Below are 24,787 nucleotides of genomic sequence, written 5' to 3'. Positions count from 1 at the left end.
TATGTATGTATAAAGAAACTGATTCAATTTCAAAGTGCTGAACTGCTCTCCTTGATCTCAAAAGTATGGTGGGATATTGATTTGAGGGACTGTAGATTCCTTTCCGTCAAGACAAACAATTTGACAAGACCTTCCAACTTACTCTCCAATGCTAGTCCATACAAACTTTCTACTTCATCCTCATTCTTGACTCTCGTATCCTTACGAAGCAGCCTCTCGCCCTTGTAAACCTCTGATGAAGTCTCTGCAGCTGGCTGAATCAGTTGAAGATCGACAAGTTGGTCCCAATCTCTAGTTTCTTCTCCCATCTCCTCTAAATCTGACTCAAACTCATCATCCTTGAAATTTGCAATGTCGTCAAACGAAAAGCTTTCATACGGGGGTCCTGTGTATACAACAGGTTTGGATTTGGAATTATAAATGCCATCGTCCTCTCCTTCCAGTGGCGTTTCACTTCCGTATTCAATTTTAAGTTTGACGTCATCTAATACCTCATCATTTTCATACCCTTGGTTATAATCGGAAAGAGATTTCACCTCATACATATCCAAAATCTCTTTATTAACCAATCGGAAAACTTGGTTTCGCAAATTTATGTTGAAAAAATTCCTCAACTCCTGAGGTAGTTCTTTCTGGTCTTCCAAGTCCTTCACAGAAGGATCAAATCTGAAACATAAAAGACTCATTGTAAACTCTAGTTCCTTCAATAGTTTATGCAGATTGGATATCTTATTAATCAAGTTGTACCGAACAAAAGTCAAAATTTCATTCAAAAACTCCTTTTCATCAGCTTCCAGATGGGACGAAAACTTGTGGTCTCTTATCATTTCTATTAAATTAAGACGTAATAATTTGAAATGAAGGAGATTATTTGAATCAAGTATGATTGGAAACCATCGACTAATTTTGGTTATTGCACTTGTGATTTCTCCATTTAAAATCAATCGTTTAATTTCCTGTCTTTGACTAATTGTGGAATACCCGGATGTTAGCTTGATGTTTCTTGTATTGCGTGATAATGGTGGTTGAATCTTGTTACCAATTTTAGTATTGTCATGGTGGGCATTGAAATTGGTGTAGTAATTTAAAATAGCATTTGAAAACTGAAGATCGGAAAGTTTGTTGACACTTTGTAAGTCTTTTTGCAATGTAGTCTGGTGTACTTCGTATGATGTGTCCATTTGATTATAATCGTTGGTTGGAGAAATGGATTGCTGCCATGTCAGTGGTGGTTCAAGGTCCAAATTCAACTCCTCGGCAAAAGCAAGTGCGCCTTCTTCGTAGCCCTCATGAATAAGATATTCAAGTACCAATTGGTCTATGTTTCTTTTTTCAATAGTCTGATAGGTTTCGGTCATGACAAGTAGTGAAGTTTGAAGTGGTGGGTCGTGATTAGTACTAGTACTTTGAAAGAATAGTACGAAAAGGAGGAATAGATAACGTTTTCAACATTTTCTGCGACACGGTAAAAACTGCGACAACAAAAATTTACTCTCCCATATACAGTTGTACAATTGTGAAGAGGAGAGATAAAGAGAGAGCGTAATGCATTCAAAAAGAGGGGATATTTCTTCAAAGAGACTGTTATTAGCTCGAGGCTTGTTTTATTGAACTTTAACAATAAAAACTTCGATTTCTGAAATAGCTTTCATGTAGCTAACTATGTACTGCACGTGATTTCGGACATATAAGTCCGAGTAAAAATTTTGACATGCTTCCGCCCTCCTAGGGACGTCCAAAAATTTTTTTTTGGACTTCTGGAGGTGCACGGAGCGCAAAATGCAGCTATCAACGTGTCTGACGGTGGATCCAAGGTTGGAACCCACTTTTTTGTTGAGTGTATCTCAAAAATCCGACCATGTTTTGTTATGCTCATATAAAATGCGCATAACCACTCCGGGAAGAGTGGAACGACTCCGGGAAGAGCGTAACAGTGGTGCGAATGAGCTTGATGAACTGTGCCAATGTGGCAGTGAATGCCGGCAAGTCAGATAAGACCAGTCTGTTGTCCTGTGGTTGCACCAAGAAGGAACTGTTTGTTGAGTTGCGAAAAAAATAAAAAAACACTGGAACCAAACTACAAAGCCATTCCTTAAAAAGCAAAATTACTTTGTTAAAAGTAACATTCACTACGGTACTTTATATATAGCAGAGAAGCAGAGTACATTTTTTTGAATTTGGTTGGTAATTGAGCGTGGTATACAGGAGAAGTGCTAGTTGCTTCTTATCGCATCTACCACCAAAGTATGAGAAGAATGTTTGTATATTGTTGCATAATTTATATGTTCAAAATGATGCAAAAATGTATATTAGGAATACATAATAAAGCTCTATTTACTTGCAAATAATGATACATATACAGATATATAAATACTTTTAGATTGTGACTAATCTTTGACAAAGTAGAATCTTTCGTTTGTTTATGTTATTGCAAATATTTCACACTTATGACAGTGTTATATTAATTACATATTAGTCATACATAGTGATAGTTAAACCTATGTGACCTAGTTTTAAGTTATATATAGATCTAAATGGATATAAAAGTATATACTAGTCATTAGTCATTAGTCATAACATTTTAAAAAAGAAACTCAGGTTAAAGGTGGTGGATTATATATATATATTATTATTATTATTATTATACTATACTATACTATAACAGTTGTAGAATATACTGTACTTATATAGATATGTCAATGGGAAAGAAAGAAAGAAAGAGAGATAAGATAGATGATGTATTCTATATGCAGGAATATACTCATTATCTATATACAATACAAAATATACAAATATACAATACAAATACAATACAATACAATATTCTATTTTCTCTCCCCTTTTCATTCATTCTTTTTTTAGTAATCCACACCTTTTACTATAACAACCAAATATATAACACACACACACATAACACATATAGTACACAGCAACTACTACACATCCACATAATACTATTTACTAAACTACACCACTTTTAACCACAACTACACACAGTTTTAGTTGCAATTACAACCACAGTGTTTAGTATCAAATGTCTGATAACCATAAACAGACCCTACCTCTGGCCAATCAACAGAACCAACAACAACAACAACATCATCATCATCAAAGATTGCCTTTCAATATAGGAAATCGTTTAACCCAACTTCATTTGGCCAATGCAGCAACTGCTACTTCCAAGACTCAAAGTAACCAGCCACTGCAACCTGCGCCACCACCTTTACACAATGATCGTGTAACTAGAACTGCAACTACAGCACAAGCACAAGCAACAACAGCTTCAACGGTTACTTCCACCAGCACTGCAACATCTTTACTGTCCACTAGTCAGGCTTCAAACACATCTACTGCAAAAGCCGACTACATAGGCGTATATGCTATAGGACGCGAGATTGGTAAAGGCTCCTTTGCTATTGTCTACAAAGGTCATGACACCACCACCAACAAACCAGTGGCTATAAAGTCAGTATACCGATCCAAATTAAAGTCAAAAAAGCTTGTGGAAAATTTGGAGATTGAGATTCAAATTTTAAAAACAATGAAACATCCTCATATTGTGGGCCTACTTGACTACAAGCAAACATCTGCTCACTTCCATTTGATCATGGATTATTGTTCCATGGGAGATTTGTCTTATTTTATACGAAGAAGAAGTCAACTTGTTAAAACTCATCCAGTCATATCCAGCTTGTTACAAAGATATCCATCGCCACCCAACTCTCATGGCTTAAACCAGGTATTGATTTTGCATTTCCTTCGCCAACTATCTTCAGCTTTGATGTTTTTACGGGAAAAGAGTTTGGTTCACCGAGATATCAAACCACAGAATCTACTTTTATGTCCACCTCTACATTCAAAACAAGAATTCGTTAATGGTGAGTATAGTGGAATGTGGGAACTTCCAATTTTAAAAATTGCTGATTTTGGATTTGCTCGTTTCTTACCGTCAACCTCGATGGCAGAAACTCTTTGTGGATCCCCACTTTACATGGCACCCGAGATATTGAGATATGAGAAATATAATGCCAAAGCAGACTTGTGGTCTGTAGGAGCAGTGTTATATGAAATGGCTGTTGGTAAGCCACCTTTCCGAGCAAGCAATCACATTGAACTTTTAAAGAATATTGAAAAAGCCAACGACAAGATTAAGTTTCCATCAGCTGCTGAAGTTCCCGAATCTTTAAAACAATTGATTAGGTCACTTTTAAAGTATAACCCTACCGAAAGAATATCATTTCAAGAGTTTTTCAACGATGATTTAATTACTTGTAACTTGGAGGACACTAATAAACCATTGGAAACCTCTGATATGGATGAGGATTTGTTTATCAGTGAATATATAAGTCCCATTAAACCATCGGAGAGGTCTCAATTAGTTAAGAATGCGGGTATAAGTCCCATGACTCCGGTACTTACTAATAACCAACAAGAGGCAAATGCTCGGACGGACATTGAGACTCAAAATCATGATGCGGATATTCCCAAGCAACAAGAAGTGCAGTTGAGCCAAACTATCACCGACAAAAGCGAGAAAAGAACAGAAAACAATGATGTTAACCAAGGCCATATTGCAGAAGTCGCCGAAAGGAGATATTCGCGCGATGATGATATTAAGAGATTGATCGATAAAAACAGCCCCGATCCGGAACATCTCAGTCACTCAATAGGGGCTCATAATTCAACTCATTTCAAACTGGGAAAGGAAGATATAGTTTTAGAGAAGGATTATGTCGTTGTGGAAAAGAGAGTCGTTGAAGTGAATGCAGTAGCAGATGAACTTGCTCGTGCTGGTACAGGAGCCAATGCAATGACTGACCCTAGGGACCATCACAGTAGTGATAGATGGAAACAACAACAACAACAACAACAACAACAACAACAACAACAACCGCAAACGCTGCAAAGAAGTCGCAGGAGCTCTTCTGGAGGGTATCAACGTAGACCCAGCTTTACCGATCGTCGTATATCCATTTCAATTTCGCCCACCAACGCTTTGAGCAAAGCAATTGGCCTCGCACTGCACCGTCTTTTTGGAGGTAATCACACTCTGTATCCAAACCAGTCCACACAGGATACTGCAGCACCAGATGGAGTGAGTAATATTCAGGATGGCAGTGACAAAACTGAGATGACATCATTTTCAACAGTAATGTCCACTCCCAACTTTGCAAACAATAACCTTTTGCAAAAATTGAATCTCCCCATTTCATCAACCTTAGCATCTGAAAACGAAAAGGCTCTTTCTCCTGATGAAGTTGTTTTGAACAAGTTGGAGACCATTGCTACAAAGTCGCATGCTGTGAATTTATTTGCGGAAGTGAAATTTAGCCAATTAATTCCAAGCCCACCCTCGTATGATGATGCAGGTCATGATTTCTTGAACCACAATGATTCATTGCCTCCAAAGATTGTTCGTACTATTTGTGAAGAAGGCATTGTGCTTTATGTTAAAGCTTTGTCTCTCTTGGCTAGAGGAATGTCAGTCGCCAGTGAATGGTGGTATGACCTGTTCGACAATTCTGCGGTCGGTGTCGAACATAGCGAAGACAACAATGGCAAACGTGATGCTCGTTTATCTTTTAAAATAAACCAATTGGTTCAATGGATAAGAGAAAAATTTAACGAATGCTTGGAAAAGGCAGAATTCATAAAGTTGCGACTACAGGAGGCAAATATGGCTATAGCAAGAGCTGATGGCCTTGAATCTATACCAGAGAATGAGGCGAGTACACATAATGTTATAGCTGAAAGATTGATATTTGATAGGGCCTTGGAGATGTCGAGAAATGCAGCGGTCAATGAATTGGTCAAGGAAGATTTGAAGGGATGCGAGTTGGCCTATAGTACAGCTATTTGGATGCTTGAAGCGCTATTAGATGAAGATGATGTTCCAAGTGAGCAGCAGGTGAGGGAACGCAAGTTGGATGATGAGGACAGAGTTATGGTTGAGAAATTTATTGTCAGTATTGGCAACAGGTTATCAGTCTTAAAGAAAAAGATGGAGTTGATGTGAAATTTATTTGAAAAGGAACATACTTGTTTTTACTTCTGGCAATTAATAGAGTTTATTGGATATATTTTAATGTAAATATGGTTTGTCTTACACTTACGCAAATACTTATGACATATTTTACATGTCGGATTTAAGATAAATCCCATTTGGCTGAAAATCGAAACAATTTTGGACATGTCTCAGATTATTTTGCGACACACAAAAAAAGATCAAGCAAAGGGAAAAGGACCAGCAGATGCCAGCGACTACGACGACTTCACACAGACACAAGAAAACGGAGTCGAGACAATGACGAGAGAAAGAAGTGAAAGTGAGAAATAAGGAATGAGATGAGGCTTCAATCAAACCCTCATGCGGTGCAGATGCAGTGATGGCCAGCATGAGGAGGTTGAATCGTATGAGTACCAATCTGGGGCCCAATCTTCAGCACGGAGTGTATAACAAACAAATGGTTCGCAGGTGTGGTATCTAGTCACGAAATTAAGCCACCGAGAATACACTTACAGTAAACCACACGACTGGGGCCGGCTATTGAGCTGCTGAACTTTCTGGTAAGTATGTGCACACGTGATCTCGGACTTGTTTTCCCGGGACCGTGCTTCGCCGTCATCGGGACGTCCAAAAAATTTTTTTTGGACTTCTGGCGGTGCACGGAGCGCATAATGCAGCTTCCAACGTGTCTAACGGTGGATCCAAGGTTGGAATCCACTTATTTTGCGTGTTTCGCAAAAATCCGACCATGTTTTGTTATGCACACATAAAATGCGCATAACCACTCCGGGAAGAGCGTAGCGATGGTGTGGATGAGCTTGATGAAGCATGCCGATGTGGCAGTGAATGCCGACAAGTCAGACAAGACCAGTCCTTTGTCCTGTTTGTTGTGTATACCAAGAGGAACAGTAACTGTCAGCTGCAAAAAGATTGGAACAAAAAGAGAAATTGCTTTTTGTTCTCAAAATGTCGTGTGTTGATAGTGCGACATTGTTATCTACGTGTGAGTTTTTTGGCATAACAAAATACCTTCACATTTGTGGCAGCTGAACACATCTGTGGCAATTGAACTTATTCGGTGGCAAATCAACACATTCACTCTTCTCAAAAGAAACACAATCACCACATCAATAGTACTCGGTATATCTACATTGATGGATAGAAATTGAATGCATTAGAGAGACCACAGATAGTGCAGCTTTGTCATATTATATCTTACAAAGAGAAGGAATCACCACATCAGTTAAGATCAGTCACATAATCACCACCAAAGCAAATGAAACAAACAGACAACAAATACAGACACCCCTGTGAAGGGGTACTGGAGATGATCGTTTCTTGAGGATTCTAATAGATCCGTTCATATGGATAAACAAGTAGACAGCTGAGAAACAGAAAGGGAGCAAATAAGATGAAGATCTTCTGTCGTCGATACTTAGAGTTCGTTTTAAAGTCTAGAAAGACACGGTAAGTCCATTTCCGCCTGCTGCAACAGATTGAGACCTTTCAACTCCCATTCTAAATGGTCATTCAAGAGGGTAAGCGTTGAATAAGTCATCAACTGGCTAATTCTAAGAAGCATTTCAAGAGTGCTATAAGATACTCGACGATATGAAGCTCTAGATGCACCAGCATAACGCAAGAGATTTAAGGATAAGGAACTGTTATTTGAGAGCACGAGATGACGGTTGCAACTAAGCTCGGGGAAGCAATGGACATAGCACTACTGGTGTCAATCAAACAAGGGGCCAAAGGCAGAGTGACAGAGGAGGTCCAGGGTCAGCCTCATATGAACAAGAGGTCGTGGTGCCGCCTTTTGGCGAAAAGCAATGAGTCACAATGCAAGCTGTAGGAACTAGTGGCTTCTTACCAATACAGTGGTGGATACTGTTGATAAATGTGGACGACAAGGAGAAACAAGCGAGAGTCAATTATCATTCTCGAATGATAAAAAAAGGGTTTCCTTCTGCAAGTAGAGGTTCCAGGATATCAGCAGAGCTCAAATACTATAACCTGCCCATACAAAGTATACAACAACACTGGCAAATGATAAAGCAGCTCATTGCACAAATAAAGAGCCTGGTGCCAGTACATGACGTCGGGAAATCAAAATCAGACCAGCCCAAAGGATAAAAGCTTAGGTAAGAAGTTGAGCTTAAGCCTTGCCGAGGAGCATTGTTGGCAACTCGACCACTCATGACGACTGAGGTCTGTCGCAGGAGGCAATAGGAACTAAAGTACTCCGCTTGCTTATGAACTTACGTAGTGTATATAGCTCATACGTTAGTATAAACCACGGTATTGGGGTTAGGATGTCTACTTCACACAGATCCTAACCGCCGTGGAAAATGAATACATCCACACACCAATATTGGTCACATCCGTACCGCAGAAAAAGCACACCTCTACCGCAAACGCCGCACATCCTAACACCAGGGAATATTGCATCCACGCACCAATTCTGCATCCTAACATCAACGATTACACACCCATTCACTAGCAATGGGCACATCCTAACATCAGCAAACCGATAAAGTACCACATCCTTACTGCAAAGAAATTGAAATGTGATGCATCCAAACTTCAGAAAAACTACGAGGTACTGCATCCTTGCGCCACTCAAATCGTTGAGCACTCACATTCAAGCATCAACTAACCACATAAATCAAATGGGAAGGAACAGCGCTCCTCCCGCGTACGAGATAACGCAAGTGATATGCAAGTTCGCGGAGACGTGAGGTAGTATGAGCAAAAAAGAACCAAATTATAGAGAGGCATTCTCCGGTCACAGAAGCTGAATTTGACGCCCACAGGTAGAATCTTCTGCGACCACAATTAAGACATGCACTATTTAGGCCCAAATATGTCGCGTGTATTTATTTAAGCTTGATTCGTACGGTATGGTCCATGGAGCACCAAAATAAAAGATGAACCACTCCTTTCTTATAATCTAAACAATTTGGATCTAGCGAAGCTTCGTGTGGTTTCTGATTTAAACATATTGTAATTTTCCACTCTAACATCATGAAGGCTGGAGCATCTGATTAACTATAGACGAAAGTTAGTCTTAGACCGATTGGGACAAACTGCAGACTCACATTTGCAACGTCTAAGGTAGAACTTTAGAAGCATATCAAGTCATGCTCTATTGACACCTGCTAAGTGCCACAATAATTTTTGGGACGACTTGAAGGTAAAGCACAATTTTAAAACTAAAGCATGGTCCGTTAGATGGGAAGATCTAGAATTGATGTCACCGAGTTTCCATGTCCATTTTCCCTTCAACGATGTTATAGATTATCGAATGTTGCATACACTAATCCTGGTTAATATTTCGTGCTGTACAATCATCGTTCAAATCAAGTGTGGCATGTTTGCCTTCGTAGCTACTAATTGCACCCCTTATCGCGCCATGCTTTTCGAAACACGCAGTCTCTTCATCGAGCCATTACTAACTTTCGTTTGGTACCAGTATCAGCACCAGCATTTTGTTATTGTTTCAAACATTCACTATCATATTTTTAATAGAGGGCAGAATTTTGCTTGTCAATTAAGGTTGTGGCTTAAGTTTCCGCAACAGCACTTGTTTCTAAGGGTGCATTTCTTTGAGAAATATATATCTACAGCATATTTGTAACTGAAATAATTTATTAAGTAAGTAAGTAAGGATTGTAGTTTAACTGAAGACTATATATCTTATTCCAATGGATTTCATTGAATTCCGTCTATATATGTATTGTATCTCGGTGAGAGCAAGTTGTAATTCCCTTATGTAGTGTTTGTTTTTGTTTTTCCCGTTTAGGTATCAATTATTGTTCGACGATGTTCTATGTACATGCATTGTGGAACAACACAATTTGGTCGCAGTATGAAATTGGACTACGTTTAATGTTCTCCTAATTTGCCAGAGGGTGCATGCCAAAGATTTATTAAGAAATAAATAAATGAAGACATCATTTGTTATGGACGATCAAATGTTCGGTTAATTCAGCACCTGTAGCCCTAAGGAACTTTTGTAATGAGTAGTCTTGAATTTTCCCTCGTGTATGTCCATGGCCGTTGTCTTGTGTGCGTTTAGCCTCGCTCACTCTTACCGCTATAACCCGAAGTTGTAATTTCCTTGTTTTAGTTGGTGTTTGGGTGTGAGAGCTTCATTTCTTGGGTGATGCAAGAATGCAGTACCTCGTAGTTTTTCTGAAGTTTGGATGCATCACATTTCAATTTCTTTGCAGTAAGGACGTGACACTTTGTCAGTTTGCTGATGTTAGGATGTGCCCATCGCTTGTGAATGGGTGTGTAATCGTTGATGTTAGGATGCAGAATTGGTGCGTGGATGCATTATTCCCTGGTGTTAGGATGTGCGGCGCTTGCGGTAGAGGTGTGTTTTTTCTGCGGTACGGATGTGACCAATATTGGTGTGTGGATGTGATCACCTTCTACGGCGGTTAGGATCTGACGGAAGTGCCGAGGTCTATTGCTATCGTATAGGCTATATATACTATGTAAGTTAATGAGCAGGTGGTGCGCTTTACTTCCTACTACTTCTGTGTTAGCCCCCAGTCGCTATGAGTAGTCGAGGTTCGAATGAAGCTCCTTGACAAGGCTTTAATAACTTCTAAAGTAAGTCTTATTCTATGACTAGTTTTGCTTTTGGTTTTCTGTTGTGTACATCATGTTACGTGTGCTTCCAAGCTCTCTCTAATTGTGAGATGGGATGCTTGATAACTCGCAGATCTAGTTCTATACCTTGCATGAGCACGTTGTCGTATGCGAGATTTGCTAACTTGTGATGCGCCTTCGCTTTGTATGGAACAGCCTCTGTTATTATATGGGAATGACCCTATAATTTCACATGTTTCTCCTTATCGTCCTGGTTATCAACTGTATCCCTCCCCACTGTTTCGACAAGAGACTAACTACTCCTCCAAGTTGCGCTATCGTCCTTGCTTTCCACCACGGGTCACCACATATCATCTTGTTATTATGCAATTGGCCCTGGCCATCCTTCATTACTTTCTCTTCTGCCTCTTGTTTCCACTGGTGTCCACTGCTTTCATGAACCTAGTTAGAGCACATCATCTCCTGTTGTCAGACGGCTGCTCCATTTTTTTATGTCTCTTGGATCAAACTGAGAACATGTGGGACATTTTGTCATCAAATATCATCAAGCACCCGTTGCGTTGCTTCTTAGCAGTCATCAATGGTCGTCTTGTACAACCCCTGCCATTTCCAACTGCTAGAATGGGAACTGAATGGTTTTATTTTATTGAAGCAAGAGGAAATGGAATGACCATGTTTCCTGACTTTCAAATGGAGTCTAGGTGTCGATGACAGGAGAGCTTTGCAATATTTGCAATATTTGCACCCTCTCTGTGTCTCTGTGGTCCAAATGTGTTACTCCAATCCATTAAAATATTCAATAAACGACCATCTCCAGTACTCCTTCACATAGATGTTATATTTGTTGTCTTTTATTTCATTTGCTTTGGTGGTGATTATGTGACTGACCTTAATTGATGTGGTGATTTCTCCTCTTTGTAAGATATAAAGCCATAGATCGAGAACCAGAACCTGTGATCTCTCTAGCGCATTGCGATTCTATCCATCAATGTAGATATATTGGGTACTATTGATGTGGTGATTGTGTTTCTCTTGAGAAGAGTGAATGTGTTGATTTGCCACCGAATAAAGTTCAATTGCCACAGATGTGTTCAGCTGCCACAAATATGAAGGTATTTTGTTATGCCAAAAAACTCACACGTAGATAACAATGTCGCTCTATCAACACACGACATTTTGAGAACAAAAGCAAAAAGCAATTTGTCTTTTTGTTCCAATCTTTTTGCAGCTAACAGTTACAGTTCCTTTTGGTATATACAACAAACAGGACAAAGGACTGGTCTTATCTGACTTGCCGGCATTCACTGCCACATCGGCATGCTTCATCAAGCTCATCCGCACCATCGTTACGCTCTTCCCGGAGTGGTTATGCGCATTTTATGTGTGCATAACAAAACATGGTCGGATTTTTGCGAAACACGCAAAATAAGTGGATTCCAACCTTGGATCCACCGTTAGACACGTTGGAAGCTGCATTATGCGCTCCGTGCACCGCCAGAAGTCCAAAAAAAAATTTTTGGACGTCCCGATGACGGCGAAGCACGGTCCCGGGAAAACAAGCCCGAGATCACGTGAACACATACTTACCAGCGAGTTCAGCAGCTCAATAACCGCTCCCGCTCGCGTAGTTTACTGCAAGTGTATTCTCGGAAGCCCCATTTCACGATTAGGTACCACACCTGCAAACCATTTGCTTGTTATACACTCCGTGCTGAAGATTGGGCCCCAGATTGGTACTCATACGATTCAACCTCCTCATGCTGGCCATCACTGCAACTGCACCGCAAGAGGGTTTGATTGAAGCCTCATCTCACTCCTTGTTTCTCACTTTCACTTCTCTCTCTCGTTATTGTCTCAACTTCGTTTTCTTGTGTCTGTGTGAAGTCGTCGTAGTCGCTGGCATCTGCTGGTCCTTTTCCTTTGCTTCATCTTTTTTTGTGTGTCGCAAAATAATCTGAGACCTGTCTTCCTGTGTCGTAAATATTCTTCCTGTGTCGCAACTCTTTGCCACCAAATTTGAAGCCAAATTGATCCAAGAGTCCACTACAATGCATCGAATCCGGAGACGATGCTTATCTGATGCCTCCATTTCTGTATATTGCTACAATGAACCCACTACTCCATGCTCAGGCCTTACACTGTATTTTACTCCACTTTCCATACTTTTGGCATCGTTTCCTCCACAATAACTCAAAGTACATGCTTAGAGGATATGATTGATATAAACTCTATACAAATACACCTGAAGCAAAGTATTTATTTCGATCCTGCTTATCATTACATAGTCTTACCAAGGCGTAGTCGTATCTAGTTGTGTTAGTATATTTTGAGTCGTCTCCAAATAGTTCAACCAAGATGGGTCTCTCGAATTTCTCATTTCAGTGATCAATTGTGCAACTTGAGAAATGATCTTGTCGTTTGCACCTCTTTCGTAGAGCTCGTTGAATATCCGGTTCAAATTTGTTAAAGCTTTCTTCCTATACGACGCAAAAAGTCGTACTTGCAAGTTGTTTCCTGGCCTCAGAGGTAGTCGCAATTGCTCTTCTAAAACTGCCCGAATTTTGAAGGCACTGCTTTTGTCACTTTTTATAGTCTTGGAGCGTTCTCCGGGAAAGTTTATCACGATATCATCATCACCACCAGTTACTAGGTCGTCTTTTATTACCCATTGTAGACGTGTAATCAAGAACACATCATTGAATAGCCTTTCGATAGACCTCAAGACTTCCATCTCAGTAGCTTTGTTTACCGCATTACCGAATCCAATCTCAAACCTTAAATGCTCCATGAAATCCTCACATTCCGATCTTTTGAAAAGTTCAACCTCCCCATTAAGAAAATGATACAACACTGTTTGCGCTAGAAAGAATGGCAAATCATTTGCATGTATTGACTCCAAAGTGTAGAAAATGGCCACTTGTAAAGAATCTGACGAAATGCCAAGTGAATTTTCATGGTGTAGTATCAAGTCCATCATATATCCCTCGCTCACGTTACCCGATTGTAATTCATCCACTATCACTAAGTCCAAGTGGCGTACGCCCAAATACCGAAGCTCTTCATCGATCTGTATTTGAGCAGCTTCAATCAAGTCGGGAAGAATGAACTGTTCATTATTGAACCTTAATCGAATGGGAATTGTAACTTTAAATTCGCAATCGAAATAGTGCCGTAGCTTGGTGAGTTCGCTCGGTTGCTTTAGGACGTTGGTAATCCAGGGTAGTAGTATAGCTATTGTTGTACATATAACGATGCATTTATTAGCAATTGACATATCCTTCTGTTCATGTGTATATTTGCCTAGTCATAGAATGAGGAAAGACGTCGAGGCCATGCAAGCAAAAAAAAAAAAAAAAAGAAAAATCATTCGTGCATTAAGAGATGATGAAGCAAAAGTTTTCAAGTTATTGAACCAAAGTGCATTATGGCCACCACCCCATCTCTACCTATATCTCAGAACATAAACCCCACAGACCAGGAAGAAACATTCGTTCATGATGTCTACAACGAGATAGCGTCTCATTTCTCCAAAACCAGATACAAACCTTGGCCGATAGTTGAGAGATTTCTAAAAGATAGGCCAAAATATTCAATAGGGTTGGATGTAGGGTGTGGAAATGGGAAATATTTGAATGTTAATGAGGATGTTTACATTATTGGCTCTGATAGATCTCTGGGCCTTATAAATTGTGCACAAGAAGTCTCCAACAATCACTATAATTTGGCCATTGCTGATGGCCTTTCGTTACCACATCCCGATAGCAAATTCGACTTTGCCATCTCAATTGCAGTTATACATCATTTTGCTACAGAGGAAAGAAGGATCCAGGCAATACTGCATATTTTGTCCAAGTTAAAAACGGGCGCACAATGCTTGATCTATTGTTGGGCTCTTGAACAAGAAAATTCGCGTCGTGGTTATAAAGAAGGTGATGATCAAGACGTTCTAATTCCTTGGGTGCTACACAATGTGTCTAAAAAACTGAAAAAGAAGGGCTCAGTAGAGAATACCACATGCCCAAGTAGTAGTAGCAGCATCACTACTGATGAAGAAAAGCCACAAGGGAATGAGACGAAGTACAGATACTATCATTTGTATAAACGTGGAGAGTTGTCTGAAAATGCACGTGCGACTGGGATGTGTACTGTTGTAAATGAAGGATATGAGAAGGATAATTGGTGGGTAATATTGCAAAGGGTATAGAGTATTGTATAGCAAACACTTTTTTTTTTTTCATTCTTGACTTTGGTAAATTTTTGATCTTTTCTTTATTTCAGAAATCATCCAATATGAACTCTCCAGAAGATAGGCATGACAAACTTATAAGAGCCACTGATCTAGATGCATTGAGCTGTCGTTACAACATGAACTTGAAGCAGTACCTCGATCCTCCGGATGAATACATCGAAGAGTTGATGAAGTCATACAATACGTATCTACAATACTGTACCGGTTATACATCGCTTTCATCCTCAAGAAGTTTAAAGTCGTTATTTCAAGACAGGAAGTTACCGATTATCAATCGTGGAACATACTTGAGAACTAGAGCCATTAGTGATGTTGTGGACGAATTCGTAAAAGAATTTGGAAGCTGCCAGATAGTATCACTAGGAAGTGGGTCTGATACAAGGGCATTCTCTATCTTAGAGAAGCTGCCACAAGTTATCTATCACGAAATTGATTTTGCCGAGACCACCAAGATCAAAAAATTAGCTATAATGAAGAATGAGAAACTTCGAACTCTTTTTGAAATTGAGGAAGATGCCCCCGATATCCAATCAAAGGAGTCATTTGCAGAATTCGATCCAGACCTTCATTGTAAAAACTATCATCTTTGTGGAGCCGATTTAAGAGAACACAGTCCCGGTTCACTGTTGAAAGGTTTTAATGCCAAGCTTCCCACCCTAGTTTTGAGTGAATGTGTTTTGTGCTACTTGTCGCCAGAAGAGTATTCCTCAACCATCAAGTACTGGACGAGTTTAGGTGACAATTTTACAGGAATATTGATTTACGAGCCTATGTCTTTGAGAGACTCTTTTGGGGAGACAATGTACCACAATTTACAAGGGAGAGGTTTAAACTTGCAAACATTCGACAAGTATCCCAATCTTGAATCGAGGTTGAAGTTTCTACAACAGGAATGCAAACTTACAAAATTACGTATGACTTCTTTGAGCAACATTGGTGGGTACAGCAGGAACCAATCTATGGAGGAGTCGTGGATTGATTCCAAGGATTTGCAGCGAATAAACTCACTAGAGTTTGTTGATGAGATTGAAGAGATAAGACTATTGCTTGAGCACTACTGTCTTTGCTATGGAGAATTCAGAGCATCAGACAATTCCCAATCATTTCAAGGGATTGACAAATGGATATGGCAGAAACAAGATTAACTAGGTGAAATACAAACATACTCTCTAATTCAATTCAGTTCAGTTCTCTTTGTACTTTCTTAGGTTATCCCATCCAATGGAGTTTGCATTGGGTAGTTTCACAACCTCAACTCTTGTCAAATACTCATCATTTGTATTTGTGGGAAAGGTTGTAACGTACTTTATGGGGTTTTTTATCGATGGCACCTCGTCCTTGCTTAAATCTGCAGCGTCTCTCAATTCCATAGGTAATTGTCTCAAAATTTCAGAATGACTGGCAGGAGATACAAACTTTGAAACTATATCCATCTGAGGTGTTTCAATCGGTTGTGGTGGTTTCAACGGTGTGAGAAATTGTTTCTTTTTCGTCTCATATTCTCGAGTTAACTCAACTTGCCTGTCTCGGTACTCTGTCTCGATACTTTTCAATTTATCTGCGAAATCGCCCTCCTCATCATTTTCATCTATCGAATTACCAAAAGATGCTTCCAATTCCCAACGTCGCTTTTTCTCTTCCAATTGTTTTCTTTTCTCAATAAATTCGCCTTTAAGCTTCTCGATTGCCGCATGCTCATCACTAAATATCATTCGAAGCCTCTCTTCACGTAGTTTGTCATCCTCAACCCATTTTTTATGTTCTAACATAAGACGCTCTCTTCCCTTGACCTCTTCTTTTTCCAGCTGCAAGGCCTTGAACTGCTCAAAATCAAATAGTTTGAACTTGAAATAACACTCCCATGTTTCTTCTGATATCTCACGATAAGAATTAAGTAGAAAATTGAACTGAACACTATTGTGCAACATCTCGAGATTCAAATAGTCTTCAGTGTATTTGCGTTGCTCTGCAAGCAAACCTTCCACCGATTTCTTATTGAACTTTTCGTGAACCAATCCCTTCAACGATTTGTTGTACTTGTCTCTGTTTGAAAGTTTTGTTTTGTGGAATCTTCTAGGATCGTTAGTCATTGAGATCTTACTGATCTTCTTCATTAACGCGCCATCTTTATAGTTACCTGATCCGGGACCGCGATACCCTTTCGTGTAAAAGTATTTTGAGTGATGGTAGTTATCACTCTCATTGCTAAAAACAAGTTGCTGGATATTTTTGGACATCTTAATTCCATCATTGAAAAGAAAAGACGAATTGGAGGTAGTATTCAACTTCTTTGTATTGAATGATTGCAGTGGCGCTTGTTGGTTTGAGGTGATATAATAATTTGGCACTTTGCACAAATGACTAACGCTGAATTCGGGTATATAACCTTGTCCGGGAGCAATTGATTCGCTCAAATCCAAACTGTTGGGGTCAATATGAATATTGTTTTTCCTTGACCTACCAAGGGGTTTCCTGAAACCTTGTTTTTTTGAAGAGTCGGAACCATCATCAATTTGAATATCCAGAAAATTGTTGGAACCTAAAAGTAACTCTCGTTCGTTAAAATTGAGCTTGGTGTTTGGAAGAAACCTGAGCCCGGGAGACAGAAGATTCTTGTAAAAGTTCAACTTTGTTGATGAGTTCAATGTTCCAAACAGGGTGTGATTCAATTGAGTGGTGGATTTTACAACGCCATACTGTGGAAATACTTGGCTTACCGTCACCTTATCATCACCCGGCGATTCCAAATCACCAAGACGCTTATGAAAATGGTGACGTCTAGCTTGATTCACTAAAGCCGTGTTTTTGTTTTCATCAACCCCTCCTTCCTCGTCCAAATCATCAACTTCGTCTTCCTCCTCATCATCTATAAGGGATTCATCATCCTTTTCTTCCACGGCCGTTGGTGGGATAGAGCTACTAACTTTGCTTGATTGGTGATTTTGCTCAATCACATTTTCTCCGGCGTAGCTTTTGTTGTAAAACACATCTTTGTTTGCAATTTTGGAATAAATTAAAGGCAAGGATATGTAGAATAGCTTAGTCAAGTTCTCCTGCTTCGATATAGCCCCTTGCGTATACAAAGCTTCATTCATATCAGAATCAGTTTGCAAAATATCACTTTTCATAATCCCATGTTTGGTAAGTGTCAAAACCAACTGGTAGGAAGACAAGAAATTCCATAACATTGCCAATTGCTTTACCAAAACGTAATCATGTCCATCGTATCGAAAATAAGGTATTGCAAGATTTTGTTTGGTAGATTCTAGATCTGCGGTTGGACTAGGTTCGATTGGTTCTTCGCCGTTTGCAAATTCCAAGACAACCTTTTGGATGCCAGTTGTCCTTCTTAACTCATGTTTTGGTAATGTTACCGATAAAGTCATCTTTGGCACTCTTGTACAGCAAAATTATTAAAGACCCCTTGCTGGAAATGAGTTACACGTTCTAAAGTGTACTGTAAGATATATGGGGTCTAGACTGGTGAGGCTCAGAGAAGGTGAGGGTGTGGGTTTACAACACAACTCGCACTGTTTCTGTTTCTGTTGTTTTTTTGGTTTGAATAATTTTTAGTTGGTCGTGCGCTTCACAATATATTTGGTCTATCTGGTGACTCTTTTGAAAAGCAAAGCTTGGAAAATATGTGTTACAAGAGAGTTCTTTGTGAAGAAAGCTATCATCAATTCTCTTTCTTTATGAGGTCAACTTTTAGTTGCACTTGTGATAATTTGCTGAATTTGTGAAATTTAGCACCAAATTTTATGCAAATTGTTACCTTCGAGTATGTAAGCTATGTAAAACTCCTTAAAACAGGATCTGATAACCTGAAACAGAACAGTACAAGCTCTAACTCCAAGCTTTAACATGTTTTCTAACCTAAGTTTCTTTACTAATGAATACTTATATATTTTTGCAAAAAAAAAGAAAAAGAAATTATGTTTGCAATTGGTTGCAGCTTTTCGCAACTAACAATAGTTGTTCCACTTTGGTGCAACCACAGGACAAAGGACTGGTCTTATCTGACTTGCCAGCATCCACTGCCACATCGGCATGCTTCGTCAAGCTCATCCGAACCATCGTTGCGCTCTTCTCGGAGTGGTTATGCGCATTTTATGTGTGCATAACAAAACATGGTCGGATTTTTGAGATACACTCAAAAAAAAGTGGATTCCAACCTTGGATCCACCGTCAGACACGTTGAAAGCTGCATTTTGTGCTCCGTGCACCCCCAGAAGTCCAAAAAATTATTTTTGGACGTCCTTAGGAGGGCGGAAGCATGTCAAATTTTTTGCTCGGCGTTAAGCCCAATTAGGTAAGTCCGAGCTTTTATAAAGAGCTGTTACTGTATAGCAAGAAAAACTACTGATACACACTGTAGACAGAGAGTATCACGTCAAAAAGCAACGTGAGTGTTTATGAAGCTACTTAAAGCTCGCCTTGTATATTTCCACAGCTCGCTAGAAAGTACTACACCTCATCAACGCCTCAAAGATTATACACACTATACACTTGCCACATTTTACTCTACACACTTGACACATTTCACAGTGTTCGTTCAGCGTCGTCCTCTAGGTCGATCAAACTTGGATATTAGCTTCCTAGGCCCCCTATTCCTTTTGTGCAGCACCACATACGTTTCAGATCGAGGTTTTCACAAACTACATGACTTTCATCATTATGCTCCTACTGCTGCTATTTTGGCAGTTTAATTTCTTCCATTCATTAAAACTAGCGCCTCTTGCACCGTTTATAGATATGCATCGTATTACTGCCATTACAGCTATGATGCCGGCGTAATCTTGTATAAGATGAAGTTGAAGGTACGTGCATGAAAACAAACTTTTACATCTCTCAACTGGGCACCATCAAAAGTTGAAAGACAAGTACATTACCATGCTATAAAGATACTCTCAACTCATTCAATTTTGTCAATGAACTTGCGAAACAACTCGGCTTCTCGCTGAAACTTTTGTTCAACTAATTTATAAATCAATTCTTTATCCTCAGAGCTATCAAGTTTGTTTCTTAGTTCAGGTAGTACTTTGAGCATAATCTCATCCTCGTATTCGTGAACTAAATGAAGTAATTCCCTATTCTTTGCAATTTTTGACTCCCGGAGTTTCTTCATGTGGTTGATCTGATCACGCAAGTTTCGTTTTCTACCTTCTCTTGAGTCATCCGATGAATGTGGTAAGTCATATTTCTGCTCTATGAGATAAAACAATCCATCATCACCAGCAACGTCTTTTGAGTTTGATTCGGTCAAATCAGAAACGGATGCAGGGAAATGAAAGTCACCATCGAGTAGCTGGCACAATTCAAAAACGGATTCCTCGTTATTTTTTATTGCCGAGTTTAGCTGGTTGATGGTAGTAGCTAGTGGTTCTATGTTCTCTGTTCTGAGTAATGACTGGTACGTGTTCTGGGGGGCGTACATTTTGAGAATTACTCGGATACTTGTGATTAAAGAAATGGCTTTTTGATTTACAAATTGCGCACAAATTTACACCGCACACATAATAGAACGGCACGAATCGCACTTAACACAGTCCACAGAATAATTATTAGAAGACGAGGAGCTATTATATAGAACGTAAATCACATGAACTAAATGTATATGTAAAAAACTACTTATCCAACTCGCATTACCTGGATTGAATTCGTTGTAAACTTTGAGCGGTTTTCCTCTCTTGTTTTCCTTTCTTCATCACTTGCTTCAAAGCTACGCTGTCCAATGGATCCAACAACTCAAAAGAACACAAAAGTTCCTCAGATACACTCATCACTGCACCCCAATTATCGAATTCTCCACAATAGTTGGGAGCAGAAAACACTGTAACCAAAGTTCGATCGTTGAAAAATTCATAACCATCTTCAACAACCATATGAGCTCGACAAACCAAATCAAACCCAAATTTGCTCAAGAATTTATTGATTGCAACCTTTGAAAACACATATGAAACACCTCTTTCGTTGTCCTCCCACTCGTTAATAGTGTCAGCAGGATCAGACCATAAAAGATCATTGAGCAATCCGAAATCGGGTACATCCGTAGGACGAGCAATGTTTCTAATCTCATCCATCGAATTGAGTACTGGAGATAAACCACCATGGACACAGAATATCTTTCCCGCAACAATTGCTGCTATCGGTAGAGTGTTGAATGTGTCCATAAACATCTTCCATGTTTTGATATTGCATCTCCGCTTGCATTCGTCATAAAATCCATACACCCTGGTAACACTGGCACACTCGTGATTTCCTCTCAACAAAAAGAAATTCTCCGGGTATTTGATCTTGTAGCATAGCAATAGCAAAATAGTTTCCAAACTCTGTTTTCCTCTATCCACATAGTCGCCTAGAAATAAGTAGTTTGTTTGTGGTGGGAATCCACATTTTGTGAAAATACGAATCAAATCTCCGTATTGGCCATGAACATCTCCAACTACTTTGACAGGTGGAGAAAGCTCAAGTAGCGAAGGTTGAGATAAGAATATTTCCCTTGCTGTAGCACAAATTAATTGAATCTCAGTGTTTTTCAAGCAAACATTCTTTGTCCTCTTTCCACTATAACCAGCATCCAAGAGGCGTTGAATCAAATCCTCAATCTCTATCGTATTACCCCCACCGCCTATTGAAGAGGATGTTGTTGATTGTTTATGTAAATGGTTATTCACAGAAGATTGTGTTTTTGCAAGATCCGTTAAATCCGTAGCCAGTGATTGTCTGCTACTCTGTATACTTCTAGTATCATCATTACTTGCAGAGAGCGAGGGGGACTTGGGCGTTTGCGATCCTTGTTGTTGCTCTTGTCCATCTGGTTGCAAAGACTCGCTCGATTGCAGATTGGGCACAGCCAAATGTGGATTTTGGGGAGACGATGGTGCATTATTCATAGACGAGGGTAAGGAATGGTTCGTGGACGTGCGTGATATACTAAGTCCATTGTTGTTATTACTATTGCCAAAATTTGATTGTGATGGGGATTCGAGTCCTGAAACACTCATGGACGTGTTTACAGTATCATTGGTATTTCTTCGGATCAAGATGGGTTCTTTTGGCTGAACTTGCATCATAGAAGGCGGCAAGTTTGTATTGTCATTGAAAGAAGTGGAGTATATGTTGGATGAACTATTGTTTCTTGAAAACGACGGTATTTCAGAATTCGTTTCCGAGGATGAGTTCTTTCGAGACATTGACTTTAAAGGTGACTTTAAACCATTGGATTGATGATCACTTGGACTTAATCCTCCAGTTACGCTATCTTCAAACCGATTCTTTGTTGGTGAAGTCACAGTGGTATCTTGTCCATTAGTTTCACTGTTTCCATTGCCAATGGAGTCAACACTACCACTGCCACTGCCACTGCCATTACCATTACCACGATTTTCACCGGTATTGCCATTATTATTAGAATTACTCGCACTATTACCACTACCCACTGACAATCTCAGTCTCACCGACCTACCGGATCTTGCAGAGTTGGAAGTATCGGTGCGTTGCAATGATGGACCTCCACCATGTTTCGAGCTTTTCTGTTTGGATGAATTGTTACCCATTGTATATGTGACAGGATTCAATAAGGAATGGTATTAGCGTAGTTAAATAAACGATTGATTTATGATGTATGTGTATGTTTATATCGAAAGGCTCTTTTCCTATCGGGAGTCTTTTTGATTAACCAAAGAAACTTCTGCTGATGGATAGAAAGGAAAGCCAGGCCAAAAAATTGAAGAAAGAAAGCAATCACTTAAAAATGAGACTACTTTATCAAATATATTAAAGTTATATAGTCCTTGTGGTTAGACTATGTATTTTGCACACTGGTAGTATATGATTGGTAGTGTTGTGGGTCTCTGTTATATATAGTGTTTGTCAAAATGAGATGGATACAATGTGTTTGGTTTCTGGGTTGAATATTTTTTTTTTTTTTTCCCTTTCGTTTCGTTTGTCTCAGAGACTTTTGTCGTTTGTCGTTTTGATACTGTGCTAACCTCAATTACAAAATAAATTTACATATGTATATACATATATATATACTGTATTCTTAAAGAGAGAAAATGCCTTAAGCTATAACTCTATTATATTAGTTATAATAATGGTTTGTTTATATATTTTGGGTTTTTTCAATTTCAAAGGGGCGGGGGAAGGAGTCATTATTTAGTGTGTGCGGTTTGAGAGTGCGTGGTGTGTTTTAATCATCTGAGCAATGAATACATTATTATTATTATTATTTTTTACTAATTTTGCACCCGTTTAATCCTTTTTAAACAGAGAGACAGGGTTCAACTTACTACATACTGATGCTACCATTACAATTGCTATATAATACTACCTTAAAGTGCAACCTTTTTATCCAATTCACAAAGTAATTTCCCTATACATCAATAGAAAGTATCATCTATGTACCCAATATCTCATCTCTAAAATGTTTTTGATAGTTTGCCTTTTTAGTCTTGAGTTTTCTAACCTCTACATTCTTGGCCTCTTGTTCTGCTCTTTGTGATTGTTTCTCTTGTTTAGTCACTTGACTCCAAGTCACTCCAGGTGAAAACCTCCTATCAACTATAGCTTGTGTTCGCCTACCTTCGTCCCTTACGGTTAAAGCAAGTGGAAGGTTTTGGCGGTAATACCTGTGCATCGACCTGTGTCCTATCCGTGAACCTACCGGGGTAGTCAATTCTACTCCAGTCGAATCAATATTCACTACTGTGTAATTGTCATTTATTCCTGACTGTTCTGTGTCAGGAACAGGCTCATTAATAGTCACACTGGAATCACTTGATGGTGGCTCCTCAAAACCCACATGCTTCTCATCTCGCGAATGATGTCTCGTCTCACTTTGTACTGTTTCATCAATAAAATCATAGTACTGTGCCACTTGTTCTCTCTCGGCCTTTGTTTCGTACGGTAATTTGCAATGTCCTTTGGAATGTAGGTGCTGACGTATACTAACCAAATTTTTGCCATGAAAGCCACAAACCAAGCACTCGTACCTGGAAACAGCGTCACCCAAGTACCCTAATAATCCCTTAACATCAACCAAGAACGACCTTTCTGGTATATACAACCCATGGTGTTTGTACATGTGCTTTATGTTTGGTTCAATGTCTCCACTATTCACTCCACAATAAAAACAACAAGTATCAGACGTTTCTTGCACGAGATCTACTTCCAGAAATTCAGATTCCAATTCTTCATCAGATTTTGAATCTTCCAGTTCGTTATCTGAATCGGTTAGTTCAGAAGCTTCTGTAAAATTCAATTCAGATCCTGTAGATACAGGCTCAATTTCAACAAAGCTCTCATGATCATCACCAAGTGAAAACTGCGAAAATTCAGACGCAACTGATAAAGCAGGACTAGCACTTCTTTCTGGATTTCCAGTAACTCCGTTGTAAGATTGCTGTGCTCTTCTTCCCCTTTGATCAAAAATAGACCGCAAAGTGTTGTTACTCTGCTTCTTGGAATTATTCTTCTTCTTCCGTGTTGCCACGTAAAATCCATATTCATCCTCATGGTCCTGTTCATCACGGTTTCGAAGTTTCGAACTCAAAATCTTTTCAGCAAATGTTTCGGAGGTGATTGGTGGCAACTGAGCAACTTTTCTCTTCAAATTGTACCTATGCCATTCTGTCTTCATATGCTGTCTTTGCAAATCAGCACTGATAAATTTAATACCACAAGTGTTGCATGTGAAAGAGCTAGTCGCTGGGTTTGATCCGTTAGGTAAGTAGCTCATATTGTAATGAAGTGAGATAAGAAGTAAAGAGAAGAAGAGGTGAGTCAATAAAATTTGATCGCTTCGTCGCAGCAATTTTAATTCAGTTTACTAAGGGACCAAACAAGCAACCTCTCTCTAAACACACAGTTAAACGCTTAACACAATAAGTCAATCGTGCAGATTAGTC

The 24,787-nt window shown here is 39.3% G+C and overlaps 9 protein-coding genes across 9 annotated transcripts; 3 read left to right on the top strand and 6 right to left on the bottom strand. All coding sequences in view use genetic code 12, as the record gives it.

Moving 5' to 3' along the window:
- Positions 1-29: 29 nt before the first annotated feature.
- Positions 30-1,358, bottom strand: I9W82_003959 (glucose-induced degradation complex subunit; the record flags this gene model as incomplete). The annotated part of the gene is made up of 1 exon (XM_067692979.1): positions 30-1,358. The coding sequence occupies one exon, from the start codon at positions 1,356-1,358 to the stop codon at positions 30-32; it is 1,329 nt and encodes a 442-aa protein (XP_067547547.1).
- Positions 1,359-3,034: 1,676 nt separating this feature from the next.
- On the top strand, positions 3,035-6,016 carry ATG1 (serine/threonine protein kinase; the record flags this gene model as incomplete). Its single annotated transcript, XM_067692978.1, has 1 exon — positions 3,035-6,016. The coding sequence occupies one exon, from the start codon at positions 3,035-3,037 to the stop codon at positions 6,014-6,016; it is 2,982 nt and encodes a 993-aa protein (XP_067547546.1).
- Positions 6,017-12,914: 6,898 nt separating this feature from the next.
- Positions 12,915-13,901, bottom strand: I9W82_003957 (uncharacterized protein; the record flags this gene model as incomplete). Its single annotated transcript, XM_067692977.1, has 1 exon — positions 12,915-13,901. The coding sequence occupies one exon, from the start codon at positions 13,899-13,901 to the stop codon at positions 12,915-12,917; it is 987 nt and encodes a 328-aa protein (XP_067547545.1).
- A 150-nt stretch (positions 13,902-14,051) lies between these two features.
- On the top strand, positions 14,052-14,831 carry TRM9 (tRNA (carboxymethyluridine(34)-5-O)-methyltransferase; the record flags this gene model as incomplete). Its single annotated transcript, XM_067692976.1, has 1 exon — positions 14,052-14,831. One exon carries the CDS (start codon positions 14,052-14,054, stop codon positions 14,829-14,831), a length of 780 nt encoding a protein of 259 aa, XP_067547544.1.
- Positions 14,832-14,917: 86 nt separating this feature from the next.
- I9W82_003955 (leucine carboxy methyltransferase) lies at positions 14,918-16,021 on the top strand (the record flags this gene model as incomplete). The annotated part of the gene is made up of 1 exon (XM_067692975.1): positions 14,918-16,021. One exon carries the CDS (start codon positions 14,918-14,920, stop codon positions 16,019-16,021), a length of 1,104 nt encoding a protein of 367 aa, XP_067547543.1.
- Positions 16,022-16,060: 39 nt separating this feature from the next.
- On the bottom strand, positions 16,061-18,262 carry I9W82_003954 (uncharacterized protein; the record flags this gene model as incomplete). Its single annotated transcript, XM_067692974.1, has 1 exon — positions 16,061-18,262. One exon carries the CDS (start codon positions 18,260-18,262, stop codon positions 16,061-16,063), a length of 2,202 nt encoding a protein of 733 aa, XP_067547542.1.
- Positions 18,263-19,791: 1,529 nt separating this feature from the next.
- On the bottom strand, positions 19,792-20,313 carry I9W82_003953 (uncharacterized protein; the record flags this gene model as incomplete). Its single annotated transcript, XM_067692973.1, has 1 exon — positions 19,792-20,313. One exon carries the CDS (start codon positions 20,311-20,313, stop codon positions 19,792-19,794), a length of 522 nt encoding a protein of 173 aa, XP_067547541.1.
- Positions 20,314-20,521: 208 nt separating this feature from the next.
- PPZ1 (salt homeostasis regulator) lies at positions 20,522-22,435 on the bottom strand (the record flags this gene model as incomplete). The annotated part of the gene is made up of 1 exon (XM_067692972.1): positions 20,522-22,435. The coding sequence occupies one exon, from the start codon at positions 22,433-22,435 to the stop codon at positions 20,522-20,524; it is 1,914 nt and encodes a 637-aa protein (XP_067547540.1).
- An 842-nt stretch (positions 22,436-23,277) lies between these two features.
- On the bottom strand, positions 23,278-24,618 carry I9W82_003951 (uncharacterized protein; the record flags this gene model as incomplete). The annotated part of the gene is made up of 1 exon (XM_067692971.1): positions 23,278-24,618. The coding sequence occupies one exon, from the start codon at positions 24,616-24,618 to the stop codon at positions 23,278-23,280; it is 1,341 nt and encodes a 446-aa protein (XP_067547539.1).
- Positions 24,619-24,787: the final 169 nt, after the last annotated feature.

This window comes from Candida metapsilosis (genome assembly GCF_017655625.1).
Source record: "Candida metapsilosis strain BP57 chromosome Unknown scaffold5, whole genome shotgun sequence".
In the NCBI taxonomy this organism is placed as follows: Eukaryota; Fungi; Ascomycota; class Pichiomycetes; order Serinales; family Debaryomycetaceae; genus Lodderomyces; species Lodderomyces metapsilosis.
Note: the sequence above shows the minus strand (reverse complement) of the source record. Positions and strands in the feature narration are given on the sequence as shown.